Genomic DNA, 20,811 nt, shown 5'->3' with positions numbered 1-20,811 from the left:
AAAACAAAAAATATTGCCGTATTTTTTGACTTAAGAAAAAACTAGTATCTCTGTGTTGATTTAACTGTAATATTTTCCACTGTTTTAGGAAAGATCATCCCTTGTGATTATCAGCAGGCGGTGGACATTTAATAACTTGTCTTTCAAACTTGTCATCCCAGCCAACCCTGTTACAGTCAAATTATAATAATACTTCTAGAATTCAACCAGTGTGAAGCCATTGGAGGGCTCTGTCTGTAGCTAAAGATCTCTCTTTGTAGTTCAGGGTTTGCTTTTTCTATTTAAAGTAAAACCACAAATACAATCCAAGTATAACATAAAAACACTGCAGAATCTAAGTATATCTGGGCAGTTGTTTTTACACACAAGAGTGACGTGTCCCAAGCATTTTACAACACACTCACAATTTCCTGGCTGCAGATAAAGGACGTCTGATTTCCCTTGTGTGGCACTTTATTTCCTTGATAACCACAACAGATACCATAACCTTGTCCGAACAGTTCTAGTTGCTTGAACATTTCTGATAAAATGTAACCCTGAAGTTGCGTGTTTATTTCCCCCCCGTTTCTCTTATTTAGGCTACTCTCAAAGCAAAGTGATATGGTTATGTCTGATCCTCCAGCTGCAATCTGTTAAAACACAAGCTTAGAGGAGATGCCAACACTTGTATATAGCACGCTGTAAGGGCTGGACAATATATGGGAGTCCTTCCATAGACTGAATTGGGCATTGGATAAGACCTTACTAGACGAGTACTTTATGGAGAAAGTTTAAGTGAAGCAAAACTTCTCAGAAAAATATGGGCTTATCCAGAAAATTCTCAAGTTATCAGCACTGGCATACACAACAACTAAAATATACACTCTTAAGATACATCATCGCCGATTTGTTTAAGAAAAGCAAAAGAAACATAACGCATGTACAAAGGGTACCAACTGAGTGGGAATGGCAAAAATCCGAAACTTGTGTAACATTGTGCACCATTAATGTAATTAAACTCTTTGGGGTTCACTCCAAAGCACATTCAATTAGCACAGCAGACTAGATTAACAGCCCACATTTTAAGTGAGTGTCTCAAGATGTCAGACAACAGCGCGACTGTCCAATTAGTTCACAAATGACTTCTATGTTCAATGAGAGACTGAGAACATTTCAACAGCCTCTCTCAAAGCCATTCCCTTCCTTATCTTGCCTCTCAGTAAGTCAACCACATATTATAATTTTCCTATTTTTAACTAAACTAATGTTTTCTTCTCTTTCAACTCTTTCCCCAAACTTTCTATTGTACTTCATTAAGGGAACACCGTCTAAATAACTACATAGTGCAGAGAATTAGGAGTCTGAACTCCTTCATTCCACTCCCAGTTCTGCTGCTGACTTGTTGACCATGGACAAGTCACTTTGCTGTTCCATGTATAAGCTTCCCCCATCTGTAAAATGAGGATAATAGGGAGTTTGGGATGAAAAAGACAAGAGAAGTGCGAGGTCTGAGTAAAGTTTAAAAAAAACCCCCAAATTAGAGTTTACTTCTGCATTGTGATTTCGCTATTACCAATGTGGCCTGAGATAACAAGCACATCCTCCAAACTGTTACCAGTACCAAGGAAATGTATTAACAAAAGGGAGAATCTCTCTCACATGGCAAGTATTGCATCCAGGGCTGCTAAGCAAGGCTATCCATCTCCCACAAAATACCCAACTTTTAATTTCCACTCTTTATTCAATTTTCTGTCTCTGCTCCAAAGACTTCTACTATTTATGCAACTTAAAGTCACTTCAGATCAAAGATGCATTATTTATATCAATAAAACACAGTGGTAAGGAGCCCGAGTGGCAGACAATCAGATGACATGGCTTACTGCAACAGCTGGATCAACAAGAGACTGAATGAAGTCTTTTAGGAAATATACAAGAGCCATCTTTCCGAAAGATCACAATTTAACTTATGCAAAGCTCCTTTATGAATAGGACTTGAAAGATTACATTTTTATTGCTAAATGTCAGTAAACGTCAATTTCACCCAACACAAGCAAACCAATGAACAATATTTCCATCGATAATAATCGTAATTTACAGATAGGCAAAGAAAGAAAAATGCTGCTTGAGAAGTTATTAGCGTTTGATTTAAGGATATTTATTTTGTATATTTTGACTTGTGATGTTGACAATTTGTGTTTTAACAGTTATAAAGCTTTAATGTTTTGAATCTCAACATCCACGGTCATTAAACAATTGCTGTCTGGCCCCACCCTACTGTCTGACACCTCCCATAATTTCACACAATGAAAATGTAAACTGATAAAAAAATTTAAAAAATGCTTAAAAATAAACATTGATACTATTTGTTGAAATCATGAAAAAAACAATTCTGCCAATTCTATCTATGAATAATTGAAAGGGCCATATACTTCCTCTTCATTTTCCAGATAAAAAGGGCTCATTTTATTTTGTTGCCATATTCTATGACAGATGAAATTAACTCATTTCCCCAATATACTGAGGGGATTTGTTATAGTGTAAGAGCCATCTATAGTATGGTTTGTCAGAGACGAACAATTTGTCCACACCAGACTGAAAGACTGGCCAACAACCTCAAGTTATGGAAAAAGTAAAACCAAAATGGCACTGGCAGAGCTCTCGATGCCTGCTACCAAGGCTAGTGAATGGACTGTAACAGTGCTCCTGAGATAATGAACACAGAATGATTTCAAACAATGGGACCAATACTAACTATTGTAAGCAGTACCACAGTCGTTCTGCATGAGCAGGCAGAATCAATTCGAAGAAGCTTTGCCAATAGGAAGGAACGACTGTTCAGATAACGTAGGAAAATGTAGCGTGAACAGAACCTGGATGTCATTACTTAATGGAATCCAAGGGCTTCCAGTATATACATTTGAATTAGGACATTACATCTGGCATCTTCATTTCCATTTTAATGATTGTGTTTTAGTGTAATTACTAAAATCTTGGATTATCTGTCCTTTTTCCCAGCACACTCACACACAATTTCTGAGACATCTGTTGGTTAGCATGCACACATTCACTGCCCTCTACTTCCCTACCTTCTGTGAGCCAAGAATTTAGTGTCTTTTACATGGAGTTTTAAAGTAAGCAAGAGCTGAGGTTTAGTACAGTTTTGTTTCAGGTAGCTGGGAACTCTTAAAAGAACACTGAAACTTAACTTGATAACACAAGGTACTTAACTGTACGTGTCATTTACCACCTCTGCATTGCATGGGTAGCCACTTGGCACTCAGCAAACTCCCACAGCTCTCTTCCAGCCTAGACTGGGCTCATTATAAAACCTGTGGTGGACTCCCCAACTGAATTTGCTTGTGCTAATGTAATTCTCTTCCCCAATTGTTGCCCCAAACTAAGACCCAACGCAAATTAAACTTCTGAGCTTCAATAAATAAATAAATAAAATAAATAAAAACTTTTAAATGCTGAACTGTTTTCCAAAACCCTGTTTCTGTGGGGATTCTCCCCCCCCCCCCCCATTGTTAGGAGCATTAATGCATATGGGTTTGGGCAGAGTTGGGAAGTTCCAAACTACTGCAAGAAAGCCTGTTTTCACAAAGCATGATTTTGCAGACTCAAAGTTTTGGATAAGCAAACAAACTACAGGGTGTTCACCCAAACTGAACCAAATCTCCAAACCTTTAAAGGTCATCTCTTCACTTCATCTAGCACAAACAGAAGTGCCTCCTCCTCTACAGAGACAAACTAATGAAGGGGTCTAAAATTTGAGATCGGCTGTTGGAAGAAAAAGAGAGAGATGTATTTTCCAAATGGATTACCTTATTCCACCTACTCCCTATAGTGCATGTCCCAATAATTGTCTCCAAAACTAGAGCAGTTGAAAGCAAGGAGGGAAAATGACCCATCTGAAAGTGTACCTACAAATGAGATACAACTGGAATGACTCAGTAGCAGGTAGAGGGGGGCCTGTTTGATATTTTTGCATTAGCTTTGCAATTTTCTAATGCAGATGAGAGGTTAGAAAGCAGTATTAACCAGTACCAATGCGTTCACAATTCATTGTCAAAGTGCTAAAACTTGGCATTTGAGACCCTACAGTGACTAGAAATATCAGTAAAACCACAGGATCCCTACTAGAAAGAAGAAATTATGGGGCTGCACTGACCATTCAGTTAGCACTGCAATCGATGACCAATAGCCTTATTTAACACGCATCAGTGCCATTGCTCTGTACTTAATGATAATGCATCTAATCAGTACAACATTTCTAGATCATTGAATGTGCATGTTCTGAGCAAGCAACCTTCTAGGCCCCCTATGTAGTAGGGCCCCCCGATAGCCTGGATTCTTGGGAAGGACACTTGGCAGATTTCACTGTTTTAAGGAACCATTTCATCTCTTTTCAGACCAGTTGTACATCCTGCCTATTGTGACATGGCGCAAAAACTGTCTCAATTATGTTACAGATTTTTTGCAAAGCCAAAGCACAAATTATTACCAACACTGCTGCCATTGTCCTGCTGTGTACAGCATCCAGTTAGCTAGTCCTCTGACATAAACACTAGTTGGCCTCCTTTAGAAGCACTGATCTAAGAATGCACATGCTAATCAGTGTGGTACCTTTACTGAACCTGACAATTGCCACTGATCCATATTTAATTATAATCACAAGAGGACGGAGAGCCTTCAGTAGTGCATCATGGAGGGCTGAGAGATTTGTGACTATGCAGAGCCACTGGCCAACCCTCCTCCCACTCAGAAAGGAAGCAGGGAGGCCAGAGAGAGAGCGGCTCCGAAAATGTGGGGCAGGGTGGAGACTCCCCACGTCCCTCCACTGAGCCCTGTGGCAGGGCCCTCTGCAAGGCTCATTTACTTGGGTTTGGGAGGCAGCTGAGGATTTGGCCCTTTATAAGGAAAGCCAACAGACCTTTGAAAGTGTTAGTTAGATTTGTGACAGAAGAATCCTTTTCAGAGGATTAAGGCCCTGTCCAACATTTTCCAGGATACAGCTATGACCAAACATGGTTAGGGTCCACACACAGTCTGACTGCAAACAACGGGAATGATGCTGACTACTCTGGTCAGTCCCACAGCCATCCTGCATGCCGCTGTCAAAATCAAACATGATAATCTCTTTTTGGGCATCTCTTGTGTTATATGCACAGGATTCTGTACCAAGTATTAATCTGAGTAGCCCAGTGACCCCTTAAGGCATCCGCACATGAAAACTGGGCACATACTGTTTACGTAACATGCTGCTGCACTCTGACTCAGAAATGCTAAAAACAATGTTAAAATTTTGACAGCAAGTACAAGACTACAATTACTCACCAACGTCATGGATAAACCTCTCGATTTTGGACTGCATCCCCCAGTATCTGAACTCCACTTTGCACAGTTTATATGCACACATGATTGGATATTTCCCAGGGTTGTTCTTGTACCCCTCAATCCAGTCCTCTGATAATGGCCCTCTTTTAGTCTTCACAGATTTATAAACCTTTGGATCCTCTTCTGATTTGTATTCATGTGGTGGGATAGTATCTTTAACAATATCAATAGGATCTAAAGGCAGAAAACACAAATAGTTTTTTTTAAAAGTTTTCCCTTTCTGCATAACTATAAAACAACACTTTTAAAAATCGCTTTGGTGTCTATCAGAAACATTAAAGCAATTTAGCTCCTTTGTATTTTCCCTTAAACGACTTATATTTAAACTGTTTATACAATTCTGCTAGACAGTGATGTTGACAATGCCAGATCTCACATGCACAGTCTTAGCAAATGGATATTTTTGCCCAAAGATTTTGTAAATCCAGGGTATTTTGGCAGATGGGTTTGTTACATCTTTTCAGCTGTAAAAAGAGGTTTTTTATATTTCACCCTTCAGCTCCTCTCATGCCACCACAATGCTGTAGCTCTGCCTAAATTTAGGAGCTTATAATACAACAGTCCTTTTCTAATATCATCATAGAAGAGAGACTAGCCACTGAATATGGTACCATTGCAGAACATCACAGTGATGTTACTGGTTTACTTCTCATTTGCTGATGTTGTGCTATGGACAATATGTAATCTGAATTTTCTGCCTTTGAAGTCTAAAGATTATTTAATGAACACTTTTGTGATAAGGGTGACCAAGCAAGTGTAGCTGAACTAATGAATATATCTTAAAAAGTCTGTAAATAATCCTGAGATCGGAAAACATTGTTAGAGGCATCTAAACTTCCATCTGAAGCAGTTATACCTCAGTTATTCCCTCAGAATTGACAGGCCTTTCAGTAAATTCTGTATGAAAGAACATGACTCAAATCATTCTTAAATAGAGTCAATTTAGTACACAAAGGCTGATCAGGCAGGTTTGACATTTAGTGACAAGAACACATTAATCCAGGCTGAAAATAAAAAAAAATGTCAAGCCTACAGAAATTAAACACAGTAAAATTGCACCTTAGATACTAAGGTGCCCACTGATAGGCAGCATTTCAGGAGTGGCTAAGAAAAAAGGTACAGCAACCACTAGGTGTCCTTCTTTCCAGAACTAGGATACTGTGCTTGCTAATCTCACAGTTCCTAAAAGAAGGCCAGGCAGAACTCAAATCAATCCATGAGAGTCTCAGCAGTTTCATAAGCAAGTGATGCTTTAATGGTGTGTAACTACCACTAACTCCGACACAATGGATCTACTGATTATGCCAGAGGGACTGACCAGTAGGAAATACAAGCTACAGGAATCAGGATGACACTTGCCATTTTCGGCCTTTTCACAAAATGCCCCCTTTTGCCTTCTTCACATTAAAGTCCTTCGTTTGTAAGGCTCATTAAACTGATCTGCCAAAAAAGGTGCAAATGGGAATTTAATGCTGAAATGTTAGCCAGCTGAAATGATGATACTGGGGAGAAAGGGGGAAGAGCCTTCATATGTTCTGAAAGTTTACATAGGAACAATGTTTTCCCATACAAAGAAAATATATTATTATATAATTAATTTAAAATAGCAATACTTTCTCCTTTGATAGCTCTTTCTCTCTGGTATCTCAAAGCCCTTTAAGAAGCCTTAGTCCTCACAGCATCCAAATGAGGCAGGGAAGTATTAGCCCCATTTACAGTTGGAAAAATTGAGACAGATGGAAAAAATTAAGTGATTTGCCTAGCTTCACTCATGGTCTGCAGCAGGGCCATGAACAGATCTCCTAGTTACCAGTTCTTTTTTGTAACCATTAGACAATGCTTCTTCCCCTAAGAAAAATTCTGTAAAAACTTCTGTGTAGCAATCAATAGGCAGGATAGAAGAAAAAGTGAGGGGAAAAGTGATATTCACCAAGAATTGTCTGTCTTTTTTCTGCAGGAGAAAGGTTGAATACATTGACATGATCCCCTGGATCGGCTTTATAAAATGTTTCAATATCAATAGAGAATTTCTCCACAAAAGGACACGTATACCTGGAAGAGAAGAGTAATGAAGCTTAGATTAAACCCTATTAGATTTGATGGAGTAGAGAGAAGTGCTTTCATAACAGACACCTAAACACCGGCTGCGAATCCAGGCCATTTCTCGTTCATGTTTTGCTTTAAGATGCAATCTGCATGTACAGAAAAGGAGCCAATGATTCTGCTTTGTTAACATTTTGTTCTTAAGGCTAGAGCATGGCCTGAGGATATGGCTTATATGGGAAAGCTCTGCTACACTAAGACTCCAAGACCACAGATTATCTCTGATATTAGGCTAAAAGTGACTGCTGCCCATCACGCTAATATCTGAATGCCTTCCAAATACAGTGAATGGCAATGTCCCTAGGGGCCCCATGGAGTCTTTGGCTCGCTTCCCTTTTTGGGATAAAAAATCTACTAGGTGTAGGGTTATTTCTTTTTTTAAAAAATAAATACATAATAAATAAATTAATAATAAATAACAACAACAATAAAGCCCCCACTATGTTAATATCTGAGAACCTCCAAAGTATCTATTATTTTTATTCTATCCTTAAATCTCTCTCTCTCTCCCCCTTCTCCGACTCTCCAACCTAGAACAGGGTCGGGATGCAAATCCAATTTCACTTTTACTAGGCAGTGTTTGACATGCTGACCTTGCCATCTTCACATACATTTAAATATAATCTAAGTTAACTATCAGATATTTGCAACAATTAGTGAAACATGCAGTGTGACACACAAGACTCTGTGTAAAGCATTAATGATTTTCCATACTTTGGTGCACAACTGGGCTTACACTTTTAGACAATGGGCCAAATCCTGAAGTCCTCACACAGCCTGCTCACACAAATCTCTGAGGACTCAGTAAGGATTTCAGGAGTCGGTGCCAATGTTTCTCTAAAGGTTCATGGAAACACAAGAGATGTCATTGTGACTCAGTCATGGCAAGTAAAGTGACATTCAGTTCCTTTCAAAATCTAGGGAGGGCTACATGGAATAATACCTTGTCCTTGTGTAAGGATATGCATTCCATGACTCCTCTTCAACTCTTAAAGCTGCCTTTGGCAGGATAGACCGAAACCAACTGGGTATATGCATACCAATATGGTATACTTTATGGGTATACTGCCCAATGCCACCAGGACCATCCGTGTATGGCCTATTCTCCAGGATCTCCACTCCACTGCCTTCTCCACATGTCTCTTCTCTGCTCTTTTTCTGAAAGGAAAAGACACCACTGTTTTTACTTGTACACATTTTACATACCACATGCTCAAAGCATGTTAACACAAGAGATGGCATTTCCCCTACATGAACTGACTGATATTCAACAGCCGCCACTAACCACCAACACATAAGAACATAAGAATGGCCCTATTGGGTCAGACCAAAAATCCATCTAGCCCAGTAGCCTGTCTTCCAACAGTGGCCAGTGCCAGGTGTCTCAGAGGAAATGAACAGAACAGGTAATCATCAAGTGATCCATCCCCTGTCGCTCATTCCCAGCTTCTGGCAAACAGAGGCTAGGGACACCATCCCTGCACAGAACTTCCTCACTGCAGAGCCACCCAATGGTCTAAGATTATCACATGCTACCCCCAGAATCAGAAAGATTATAAATGGAAGAGACCTATTGGGTCATCTTATTTATCCACTGACCAAAGCAGGAAGGCAGGTATGGTCTATTCGACACCGGCTCAGGCCAAAACCCTAGTGCAGGACAGCCTGGGAACTGTGAAGAAGTTAAATCAAGATCCAAACCCAAATGTCACAGGCAACTCCCCGATCTATAACAGGCTGAATCAAAGCTCTGCATTCAAACACGCTGAAGTCTGGATTCAGATCTGAATTGATCAGACCACACCACATAACCTTTTACATTACCAGAAGTAGCAGCAATAGGGTTTTGCCTGCTTTGACATGTATTTTTGCAATGTTACATCAGAGTGACTAATCAACAAATATTAGCTGCAACATCACAATGCAACATATAGGCAGAAAATGTAGCATTTAGTGGCATTTTCCTCTAATGATCCGGGAAGAGAACTCTAAGAACAGCCTGAAGACTACACCCTGATAATTAAAGATATTTAGAGAAGAAATATATTAAATTTGCCAGAATGCACACAGTGCCCTGTGGCAGCTTCCAAATCCTGGCTTATGTTGAGAACTGTCCCAAACCCTGGCAGCATTCCTTCCATAAGAAAACCTAAGTTCAATGCCTGCAAAGAAAGACAGAGATGCCCAAAATGTTCGTGAACTTCGAACACACATGCTGCAGCAGGTAGGATAATGCAGGGAGTTTGGTATTTCAAAACACCTGTCTCATTTTCTTTGTTTGTTTTTTGAAGTGCATTGGAAAGGATAGCACTTTGGAAATTAACCAGTTGGAGTTAGTAGTACAAACTGACTGTAAAAGATACTGCAATACTGACCCTTTCTTTCTGGCAGAAAAACAACATGAAAGGAAACATGGTTTAACAAAAAGTGATTAATAAGATGCAGAAGATCAGAATCTGTGTCTGAGGACAAAACAACATGCAAAGAAGAGCTATTTACTTTCAAACCAATTCTTGAAGCATTTTAAATCTCCCCAGATAACAGACAAAAAAAATCAAAATATAAAAATGTTTTGGGGTTTTTTTTTGGTAAATTGTGATATGCAGTTTAGAGAAGCACATTTGTAAAAATAATTTATAGAGAGAGCATTGACCTTGCTGTTCATTAAACACACATCCTCTTAAAACAAGTTACTGTCTTTCAGTGCTTATGTAAGCAGTGGCCAAGTCCTGCCCAAATATTTATGACAACAACATTAAATAATCTTGATGACCTGAACATTTTGTAATTTCATAACGTCTCAGGTCTAAGAAAAGGCAGCAACCCAGCATGCATGGCGAATGTGTCAGACAGAATAATAGTAGAGCATCTGGTCTGAAGTTATGGTGCTCTAGAGTTTCATTACATGGCGATAGTACATGAAATCTGAAGCAGCAGCAGAAACATGGATGACATATTTAGTGCCAAATCACACCATGTACAATCCTGCATTGGCTGCCTTAAGACCTACCACTAGAGATGATAAAGTCTCCAAGAACTCAGAATCAGATAACAGCTCCCTGCTCTGGGCTGAAACATGAAATGGCCTGAGTAAGCACCCTCAGTTCTCACTGAAATCAGCACCCAGGATCAAGCTTATTATAACACACACAGAACAATAACTGTGTGTGTATATTTGCAGACCAACACTTGCACTGGATTTGGACGCTGATGACTTATGTGGCCCGTTTTTATAACCATAGCTGATACCAAGACGGGTAGGTGGGGAGGAAAAGAAATCTAGGCTTTATTCTTGACAAAAGCATGTAAATCCATACACTTTATATCATGGCTATAATTGAGTTAAGTCTGAGCACAGTAACTCCACTTTTGACTTTCTGCTAACAGTTTCTCATTTCCCTTATAGTCTTTACGAGAGCTATCCAGTGGGCCAACCACTTTGCTGGCCCAAGTTACAACCTTGGAGGCCCAACATCTGCATTTCTTACTCAGATGAGACTCCCATCGAATGGATCAGAAAGTTGTACCGCAGTAAAGGTCTATAGGTGACAACCGCCTACCATGTAGCAACTTTGAGACAGGATGGAATCAGGCCCAGTTGTGATCATGGCAGAAGAGCCTTGCTTTCTCATGTTGTATTTACTGTCTATATAAACTGCATGAACTTCTGCAAGACTTGAACTGCGGGAAAAAGTGGCTGTATTCTCCCAAGCTCCACCCACTAGGCAAGCCACAGTGACATGCCACTCAGAGCCCATTGCACAGATATTCAAAATAGGATCACACAGGCTCTGCTGGGCTCCTCCCTTGCTCGGTTCAGAATCACCCTTGGGCAGGCTGGATTAAGGCACAGCAGGCACAACTAGCATGTACCTAGGGCCCCAGCTCTCAGAGCATTTAAAGAGAGTTATGTTTCTAGTCCTCATGCTTACAGCCGCCGTAAGCCAAGAAGAAAGCCACCTGGCTCCACACCCACCACCAGCACAGACTTGTCCCTCACTGCCTGGAAGGCTGGGTAAAGGGCTGGTTGGCAGGGGGCTTGCTGGGCTCTGAAATATTTACTCCCCCTTGGTGGGTCTCAAATGTACCCAACCTCTGCTCCTCCCGTCTGACATGGTGGCTCCATGGCTCAGAAAGGGGCAGGTGTGTGTGTGAATGGTGCTCCTCTCCCAAACACCAATCAATGAAATGAGACTCCACTCAGAGTACACTGTGCAGATCTGTGATCCTCCTCCTCCTCCCAACAGCAGTGAAATAGCTAACAATGGTGCAGTTAAAATATCATCACTGGGCATCTGAGTTGCTAGCCCACTGAGGCGAATGGGGCAGCCCACACCTCCCAGAGCTCCTGTTTCAGGCTCTCTGCAAATACAGGCAGGAATCAATGTCTCGGTTGAACTGTGCTCATGTTTTCAATGTAGGTGAAGAAGAGCTCTCTGTGGCTCAAAAGCTTGTCTCTCTCACTAACAGAACTTGGTCCCATAAATAGGGTGACCATATTTCTTAAAGTAAAAATAGGACGGCCCACGGTTCACCCAAGCCACCCTGCCCCACCTCACCCCCATGCGCAGGGCTCGCCAGAGCTGCCCTCCCTGTGCTGCCTGCGGCTGGGGCTGGGGCTGGGGCTGATCTGCTGAGCCCCGTACTGCCTGCGGCTGGGGCTGGGGCTGGGGCTGACCTGCTGAGCCCCGTACTGCCTGCGGCTGGGGCTGACCTGCTGAGCCCCGTACTGCCTGCGGCTGGGGCTGACCTGCTGAGCCCCGTACTGCCTGCGGCTGGGGCTGACCACCCGAGCTCTGCACCGGCCGGGGGGGGGGGGGTCAGCTCTGAAAGCAGTGCTGCCCGCCAGCAGCAAATTTCTCTGCTCGCCTGATGGGGAGCAGCGCTGCCTTCAGCTGACCCCTGGGCAGCAGCCGCTGCTCTCCACTCTGCCTTGCAGCTGTGACAAATGCCCAGTTTTGGCAAAAGTGTAGGGACCAGGACAGAGCTGAAAAAGGGGTCTGTCACAGGCAAAACGGGACATAGGATCACCCTACCCATAAAAGATATTACCTCACCCACCTTGTCTCTCTCAAGTTTTCAAGGCTGTCTCCAAAACTATTAGGGCTGGAGACTCAGGCCATGGCTACACTACAGAGCTTACAGCTGGAGCATTACTAGTGCAGATGCTCTAAGCCAGAGGTGGGCAAACTACGGCCCGCAGGCCACATAAAGCCCACGGGACCCTCCTGCCCGGCTCCTGGCCCGGAAGGCTCGCCCCCTCCCCTGCAGCCTCAGCTCACTGCGCAATGCTCTGGCCGGGCGGCGCGGCTGGCTCTGGCCGGGCGGCGCGGCTGGCTCTGGCCGGGCGGCGCGGCTGGCTCTGGCCGGGCGGCGCGGCTGGCTCTGGCCGGGCGGCGCGGCTGGCTCTGGCCGGGCGGCGCGGCTGGCTGTCCCAGTGCTGTGGGCGGCGCGGCTGTACTACCACCAGCCACCGGTGCTCCATGCAGCACGGTAAGGGGTCAGGGAGCAGGGGGGGTTGGATAGCGGGCAGGGGAGTTCGGGGGGGGTGGATAGGGGTCGGGGCAGTCAGAGGGCGGGGAACAGGGGGATTGAATGGGGGCAGGGGTCCCGGGGGGGGGGAGAAGTCGGGGGGGGTTGGATGGGGTGGCAGGGGGCAGTCAGGGGCAGGGGGTCCAGGGACAGTCGGGGACAGGGAGGGGTTGATGAGGCAAAGGTCCCAGGGGGCCAACAGGGAACAGGGGGAGTTGGATGGGGCAGGAGTCCCGGGGGGGGGGGGCCGTCAGGGGGCGAGAAACAGGGGGGTTGGATAGGGGGCGGGGACTGGGCCATGCCTGGCTGTCTGGGGAGGCAGAGCCTCCCCTAACCAGCCCTCCATACAATTTCAGAAACCTGATGTGGCCCTCAGGCCAAAAAGTTTGCCCGCCCCTGCTCTAAGCCAATGGGAGAGAGCTCTCCCATCGATGCAATTATTCCAGCCCCCGCAAGCAGTGGTTTCCATGTCAGCAGGAGAAGCTCTTCCGCCAGCATAGCACTGTCCACGCCGACGCTTACGTTGCTGTAACTTATGTCACTCACGGGGGTGGTTTATTCACACCCCTGAGTGACATAAGTTATACCCATGTAAGCTGTAGTGTGTACAGAGCCTTAGCTTTCACTTAAAAACCTGCTATGCTTCACCAGCACCTTGTAAAACAGGCCTCTCCCCCCTTATCAGACAAAATTAACAATTCCCGAGAAGTAATTTGCATGCCTTTAGCTGAGAATGTTTCTGCTGAGTATCTATAAATGTTGTGATTCAGAAACTGTTGATTCTCTGCCAGGAAGAAATCTCTTACATTTGAGATTGCCCAGCGACCAGTTTCACTAGTCTTACTCCACCAAGCAACAAGCTGCTTACAAATAGTGGGGCCAGATCCATGCCTGGGGTCACTCACTCTACAGTGACACCAGGTGTGAGGTTAGCTCCAGGATGGTTTATACACATGTCACTAAAAATCAGAATCATTTTCTGACATTCAGAAACAGCTAATTAGTGACAGACTGTTTGTCAAGAATAGACCCAAGATGAACAACAATCCCTGTCTGCTTCGGACTCCAATGGTACCGCGATCATCACAATACACAGCCAAGACCAAAATCCTCTACTTTTTCTTTGCAATTAAGTTACTTTGTCACAATTGACTTGGCGTTAGAAAAAATTGTCTGGTTTGTGTTGTACGGTTGACACAATGGTGACCCTGTAATACTATCTGGTTTTGTCATTGACAAATAAATAGTTGCACGAGCATCTGTACTGTTATTGCTTATGCTCCCCTGTACTTGCAATAGGTAATACCTGTAAGCACACGTGCTGACTTTCCAAAGTGCCGGAGGGTGCTCGACCCCTGGCTCTGCCGCAGACCCCACCTCAACTCCACTCCTTCCCCCAAGGCCCCACCCCAGCCCTTTCCTCCCCCACTCCACCCCACCCTGCCTCTTCCTGCCCCCGCTCCATCCCCATCCCACCTCTTCCCGCCCAGTTCCACCCCCTCTCCCAGCGCATTGCATCCTCACTCCTCTCCCCTCCCCGAGCTTCCTGCATGCCATGAAACAGCTGATCATGGTGGGCTGGAGGCATGGGGAGGCACTGATTGGTGGGGCCCGCTGGCAGGCGGGAGGTGCTGAGGGGGTGAGAGAGAGAGCACACACCATTTTTTCCCCATGGGTGCTCCAGCCCCAGAGGACCCTTGGAGTTGGAGCCTATGCCTATAAGACTGCCAACAATGAGGTAAAATCATTTAGTTCTTCAAGGTGACTGATTGGTTTTTAAGGGTGATGGGACAGGTGGCATAAGGCCATGGCACAGCCTGGTCACGGGTGAAAGGGGTTTCTCTCTTTTGCTGCATAGATACTCAGGGCAAGTTGTTGCCTGGAAAATGGGGGAGAATGCCTTTAGGAAGGCTGGGCTCCACATCCAGGGGTTATCAGGCTGGCTTGAGCTCAAGCAGGGGCACTTTTCACTGGTCTACTGGGTGACCCCAGCTAAGTCACTGCCCCTCTCTGTGCCTCAGTTTACCTGTCTTTAAAATGGGGTTAATGATACTGACCTCCTTTGTAAAACATTTTGAGATCAACTTGTTCTGAAAAGCTAAGCATTGTTATAATACTATATAATTTCCAGTTCTTTTTCTGTTTCCATGAACTTGTTATGTTTTTTCCTTACAAACATTATCCCAGAGGAAAAGACTCCTGCCAGCTGTGACTGTGTGTTTCATGTGGAGTCATTAAAACAGCTTATGGGTGACCACTGTAAATCTAGCTGGAAACTGTGTAACTGTGCACAGATCAGGATTTACTATTTTACAGGTCAACCTTGCTACCTCTGGCATAGGTGTGCAATGGAAATATTGTATGGAAGATGGTGGGCCATGGAGGGACACAGACATGCTATGCCCCGTGACACATGCATGCCACAGAGTATTCCTTGTTGTGATCCCCTTTATGGCACCATCGAGAAGGGTTGGTGGTAAACAAGAGCTTTGGCCGGTGAATCCATGAGCTGCATAGAGCCAACAGCCAAAACACCTGGGTAGCGGGGCTTGTAGAGCACCACAGCCAGCTACTATAGCCCAGAGTCTGGACTAACAGCTCTAAAGTGGCTGTGCCTAATTCACACCCAGCATACTGGGTGGAGGAGCTTTCGGACACACCAGCCCTTCCACCTAGCTTCTCTGTGTGGGCTTTGCAGCTGGATGAGAGTTTGGCCCTGCCTTAGGTAGTGCATATCTGTTCTTCCTGCGTGTAGGTTATTTGCACAAGCTGCGTTGATATGCAGTACGTACATTTTTCTATTAAATTTATATTAAAAATGTAGAGAAGCTTCATTTTGCTCAATCAAATTAAAGCTGGGCCTGAACCACAGAACTGAGATCTGGAACTGAACTTTCAGAAGAGTTTGGAGCCAGGATTCTGGGTTGGTCCAATGGGTACTAAAAACTCAAAACATAAGTTACTGTGCACCATCCAGCCAGGCACATTATAAGGACAGAACCATCACAAAAACAAAACAAAACAAAACCGTAACTGAAGTCCTTTAGCAGTATGCTGTCAAAGCTCCTATGCTTTCCATTAGACTATAGGAAAAGCCTATGTAACCACAATGGTTTGGCAAGGACAGATCCGGTTAGACTGAGAACAGTGCAATTCCCTAACTTGATTATAAACCAGTCACTTGAACAATAAGTGAATTCATCTCATGACTAAAGTAAAGGCATCAGCTCTGCTCTGACACAGCTAAGAAGATACCATATACCTGTGCTCAATTTACAGGTTTACAAGTTATACTGCATCCCTGGCTTTGATAATGAAAGAGCAACTTGCTTTTCAACTGTGTAGCCTTTTCATATCTGTTGTGACTCCTTTCCGTATTCTGAAGAGATGTTTATTACGTGGAAAAAGTCTGTAAACAACAATTAAAAAATAATCACTGATTAGGAAAATGTTTGGCTTGAGCAGCATCTGGCAAGCCTTTGCTGCTGAACGTTAGGTTGCTGGGGTCTGCAGATGTGCAGGCATTTGAGGTTGGGGGCTCTTTAAATACTAATTTCACAGGACTTGTATCCTTACCAACTTCAACCTTTTAATGGTTTACCTTTGTGATTACTACCTGGAACTAACTGCTAACAACATTACATCTCTCCATACACATCTGGGGAAATGTCCCCAGCAAATTCAAATAGCAGCTAACAACCTTCAGATACGAGTTCATCTAAGCCATAATCACAGTAAACCCTCTTATATTGTATTACAACAGGAAATCCAGTCATCCCTTTAGAACTCTCTCTCTTCTGCTGATGACACTCCATGTTCCATACAGCCCCATCAGTAGCTTTCCAGGACAGATGGTGACACAGAGCCCTTCCAGCTAAAGTAATAGCATTAAATTACTCGAAACAGGGAACCCAGAGAAGCAGATGCACCATGATTAGCAAGAATGCCAGTTACTTAAAGGCTTCTATTAAAATAAATCGCTTGGCACTGCAGCGCAAACATGGGACACAGCACATGACCTCACAACAACAATTATGGAATGAGTAATTTCAATGAATGTCATTTAAATATTGGGCTAACCTAATCCCGTTTATCATGAGCCCTTCACAACACAAAATAAAGGTCTGTAAACAAAGAGTTCCACTCAAAGACGGGCTTTCAGATTTTCTGTCCCCTCCCCAAACGAAAAAGTATGCCTCCCTACTAATTAACTGCCTGGGGTCCATTCTTGCAAACACTTATGTAGGCAAGTGGTCTCACTGGAGTTAACCAAGTCAGGGCTAGCTGGATCAAGCTCTTATGTTTTTCTCGCATGCTGCAATTCAGCAGAATTATGGTAATTATTGGCATTAGAAACCAATAGCATGAAGAGCCTTAGACTACCTGGAACTGAATGTTTACTGTGGCTTCTTGAATAATAATAATAATGGAGGATAAGCAGGACAGGTGCATTACATCTTTTTGTATCAGTGGGGGAATCAATCAGAAGCAAACCTTTTGGCAGGTACGCTTTTTCTTTTCTGTACCTTTTTCCTTTGCACTGCCTCTCCACTTTAGTTGGGATGGTCACTCTGACTCATGCAGACTGGAAAAGGAAGCACTGAAATCGGGGTTCTATTCCCAGCTCTGCCACTGACTTTCTGTAGAACCTTGAGCAAGTCACTGAACCTCACAATACATCCATTTCTCCAAATTGGAAGCATACTACACCCTGGCCTGAAGCCGGGGTAAGAGGGATCCAGGTTATTGCCATCTGATAGGTAACATTCTCCCCTTCCAGCTTGCTTACAAAAGGGAGGGTGAGACAACCGTTAACGGTTCCTGACATCTTTAGTACTGAGTGACCATTTCTCTAGTACAGGATGGATTATTGCAGGTGTGAGGTTGGGTGGCAGATTCCCCACATTACAGAAGATGTTGAAGGTCTCCATTAGGAAAGGCTCCAGGTTCTCTCTACTTTCTTCTACCATCCAGTAAGGGAAGAGGTCAGAGTCAAAAGTGATGGAAGCATTGGTGGCACTCAGTCATGATTTCTACTTGAATTTATGAAGAGGCAGAGTTCTTGGGAGGATGGTGCACAGTTTTCCAGTCCCTATCTCAGTGGTGGCCTATGAGGCTCTCTCGGATATGAGCAATCTCCTTGGTGAAAGAAGATGCTAATTCCTCTTAACCCAGAACCTGGCATCTCTGGCCACGTTGAGAGGCTCTCGGCTTACAAAGTAATTTATGATCCTATAAGTTCTGCAGGCCAGAACTTTGCAGTCCTGCAGAAGCTCTCTTTGGACAAGTTACTACAACCACTGGTTCTATGGGAACAGCTGCCTCCCACCATGTGTCAAAGAGCAGCCGTGTCACAGTTTGTCAGTACAGATGAAGAAGGCTGTTAAATCACAAAATTCAAAGTTAAAGATGACACATTACCCTTTAATTTCCCCCTCCTTGATTTACTAGAGCCCAGAGTTTGCAGTGTTACCTGAAAATTCCCAGGATTATCAGTTTCCCAGGATTCTTCCCCGGCTGCAGTGGGGTGAGTGATTGTAAAAGGGTGTGGAAACTGTTGGGGTGCCATTTGTAGGTTTTTGGTCCAGTTTATATGATTTTCTTTTAATATTCTGTACATCTGTTCACAGCTCGAGGGCACAGTTTTAGTAAGTTTAACTAAAGTGTTATGAAGTACATAGATATTGTCTTTGTCCAACTGCATGAAGATGCAAACTCTGACATTTTTTAAAATGGTGGCCATAGGAACATTGACAAGTGAATTTTCCATGTTTGTCTCATTTTAACAGGATTAAGAGTTAGTGTATTTAAATTAAAGGCTGTATCATGTCCTATAAAATGGAATGATAATATAGCTTTTACGTACAGTTTTTCATTTTCAAAACTGTTTAAACATTAACTAATCCACAACCCAACTATGAGGGAAACTGGGGGAAACTGAGACAGAGAAGTTAAGTGATTTGTCCAAGACCAAAGAGAGAGTCAATGTCAGAACCAGGATTAGAGCTCAGAACTTCCTGAATATCAAAGTATCAGAGGGGTAGCCGTGTTAGTCTGGATCTGTAAAAGCAGCAAAGAGTCCTGTGGCACCTTATAGACTAACAGACGTATTGGAGCATAAGCTTTCGTGGGTGAATACCCACTTCGTCGAATGCACCAAGTGAGTATTCACCTACGAAAGCGTATGCTCCAATACATCTGTTAGTCTATAAGGTGCCACAGGACTCTTTGCCGCTTTTACTGAATATCAGAGTAATCCAAAAATCTTGAAAGTTAGCTACTAAATGGATAGATTCTCATTGCAGCAATGTATATAGGCAGCAGACAGATATAACAACCCTATGATTATAAGAGTCCAAGACCAAGAACATATGGGAAAGCTACAAATATGGACAATTAAAGCACAATGCACCTGCCCAAATAATTTTCTAGTTGTAGACATGTTCTGAAGGTGAGGGCTGCCTTTTTGGTTGACTCTGTGAAATCAAATAATCAGAGCATTATGAATAATGGGGGGAGACTTGATTATACTTAATGGTACAGATTCTATGTCTGTCACTGCTGTACTAACCAGCAGGCCAGTCTTGTTCACAACCTGGTTCTGCAGTCCAGAGCTGGGGAGGTGGGTAATGACGTACAAGCAGGAGAAGGAGATAGTGATGTGTCTTCACTGCAGTTGCTCAAAAAACAGGCACTTCTCCTCACTCTTTGAAGGCAAATAAGGCCAAAGGCTCTCATGTCTTCGAAAGTGATTTATTCTGGTGATGAATTTCAGGATGGGCCTCTAGCCTCTGCTCCCAGAAGTTCAGAGAGTTTGTTTAAAATCCTACCTGGATAGTCACAGGGATTGCTCTCCTGGATCAGTGGAACAGAATGAACACCCTCCCCTCACAGTCCACGAAGCACCCCTCTCCACAGAATACACCCTACCCAGAGCAGGTAGCAAGGATGTATTGAGGACCAGCAGAGATTAGGTAGCTTGGATTGTTAGCCAGCAATGTATATCAGCTGCTGATCTTCCCTAGGAAGGAGGCTGGAAGGCCACAGAGCCTGCAGAAGTAGCTCATGTCCAAATTACCATTATTTTGCTTGCTGCCCTTAATGACTGTGAAAGACCCCCCCCAGCCTAAGGATACTAGACACAGGAATCCTCCTGAGGTTTTTCTGCTCCTTTTTAAGGCCTAATAAATGCAGCCCAAATCCCAAGCAGTGGGGAAGTTTTGCAGGCAAACAATACTGAGTGTCCAGCGTCTGTAAGGCAAGGAAACGCAGGCCTACTACAGCATACTTACTCCAAAAGGGCACCAATAGAGGAGAACAAATCCTGCCTACTAACTGGTAATTTCACTTTACCCCAACAAGTGCTGTTCAGCATAGGTACTTTCCGGCCTCATTATCTAGTTCTGCACCATCAAATATAACAAGTATTCAACATAATCACAATCCTAATCACACTGAATCTCTTTCTTTCTTTTCTTCTTTCCTTATCTCTCTTCTTTCCTTAACACTCAAAATGCTTGACTCTCAAAGATGGGGTTAGATATGAGACAGTCAGATCTCAGCCATTTTCAGTTCTTGTGATCGCTGCATAGCAGCCTAGATCTGGAGGTAGAAATAACCATGCAACTCCATTGTCATTACATGACATAGCTTTGGTGTGTAACTTGGGATGCCAGTGGCATAAAGGAATAAGAACCCTGTAAAATGAGGCTGTGTAACATCCTCTCATTTGCATCTCGACAATACAACACGTGGTAGCACTGCATGGGGAGATTTGGAAAAATCCTAACCTCCTCAGTA

The 20,811-nt window shown here is 43.6% G+C and overlaps 1 protein-coding gene across 12 annotated transcripts in view; it reads right to left on the bottom strand.

Annotated features, from left to right (window-relative positions):
• The window catches only part of PITPNM2 (phosphatidylinositol transfer protein membrane associated 2), a 211,905-nt gene that overhangs the window by 69,440 nt on the left and 121,654 nt on the right, over window positions 1–20,811 (bottom strand). For all 12 annotated transcript variants that reach the window (XM_074972413.1, XM_074972414.1, XM_074972415.1 and 9 more), the window contains 3 exons: window positions 8,423–8,637; window positions 7,307–7,428; window positions 5,317–5,550 (listed from right to left, as the gene is read on the bottom strand). In XM_074972413.1, coding sequence (XP_074828514.1) covers window positions 5,317–5,550; window positions 7,307–7,428; window positions 8,423–8,637 — 571 coding nt within the window. The remainder of the gene's footprint in view (window positions 1–5,316; window positions 5,551–7,306; window positions 7,429–8,422; window positions 8,638–20,811) is intronic.

This window comes from Natator depressus, chromosome 15 (genome assembly GCF_965152275.1).
Source record: "Natator depressus isolate rNatDep1 chromosome 15, rNatDep2.hap1, whole genome shotgun sequence".
NCBI classification, from domain to species: Eukaryota; Metazoa; Chordata; order Testudines; family Cheloniidae; genus Natator; species Natator depressus.
The sequence above is the reverse complement of the archived record's forward strand: the minus strand, read 5'-3'. Positions and strand labels throughout refer to the sequence as shown.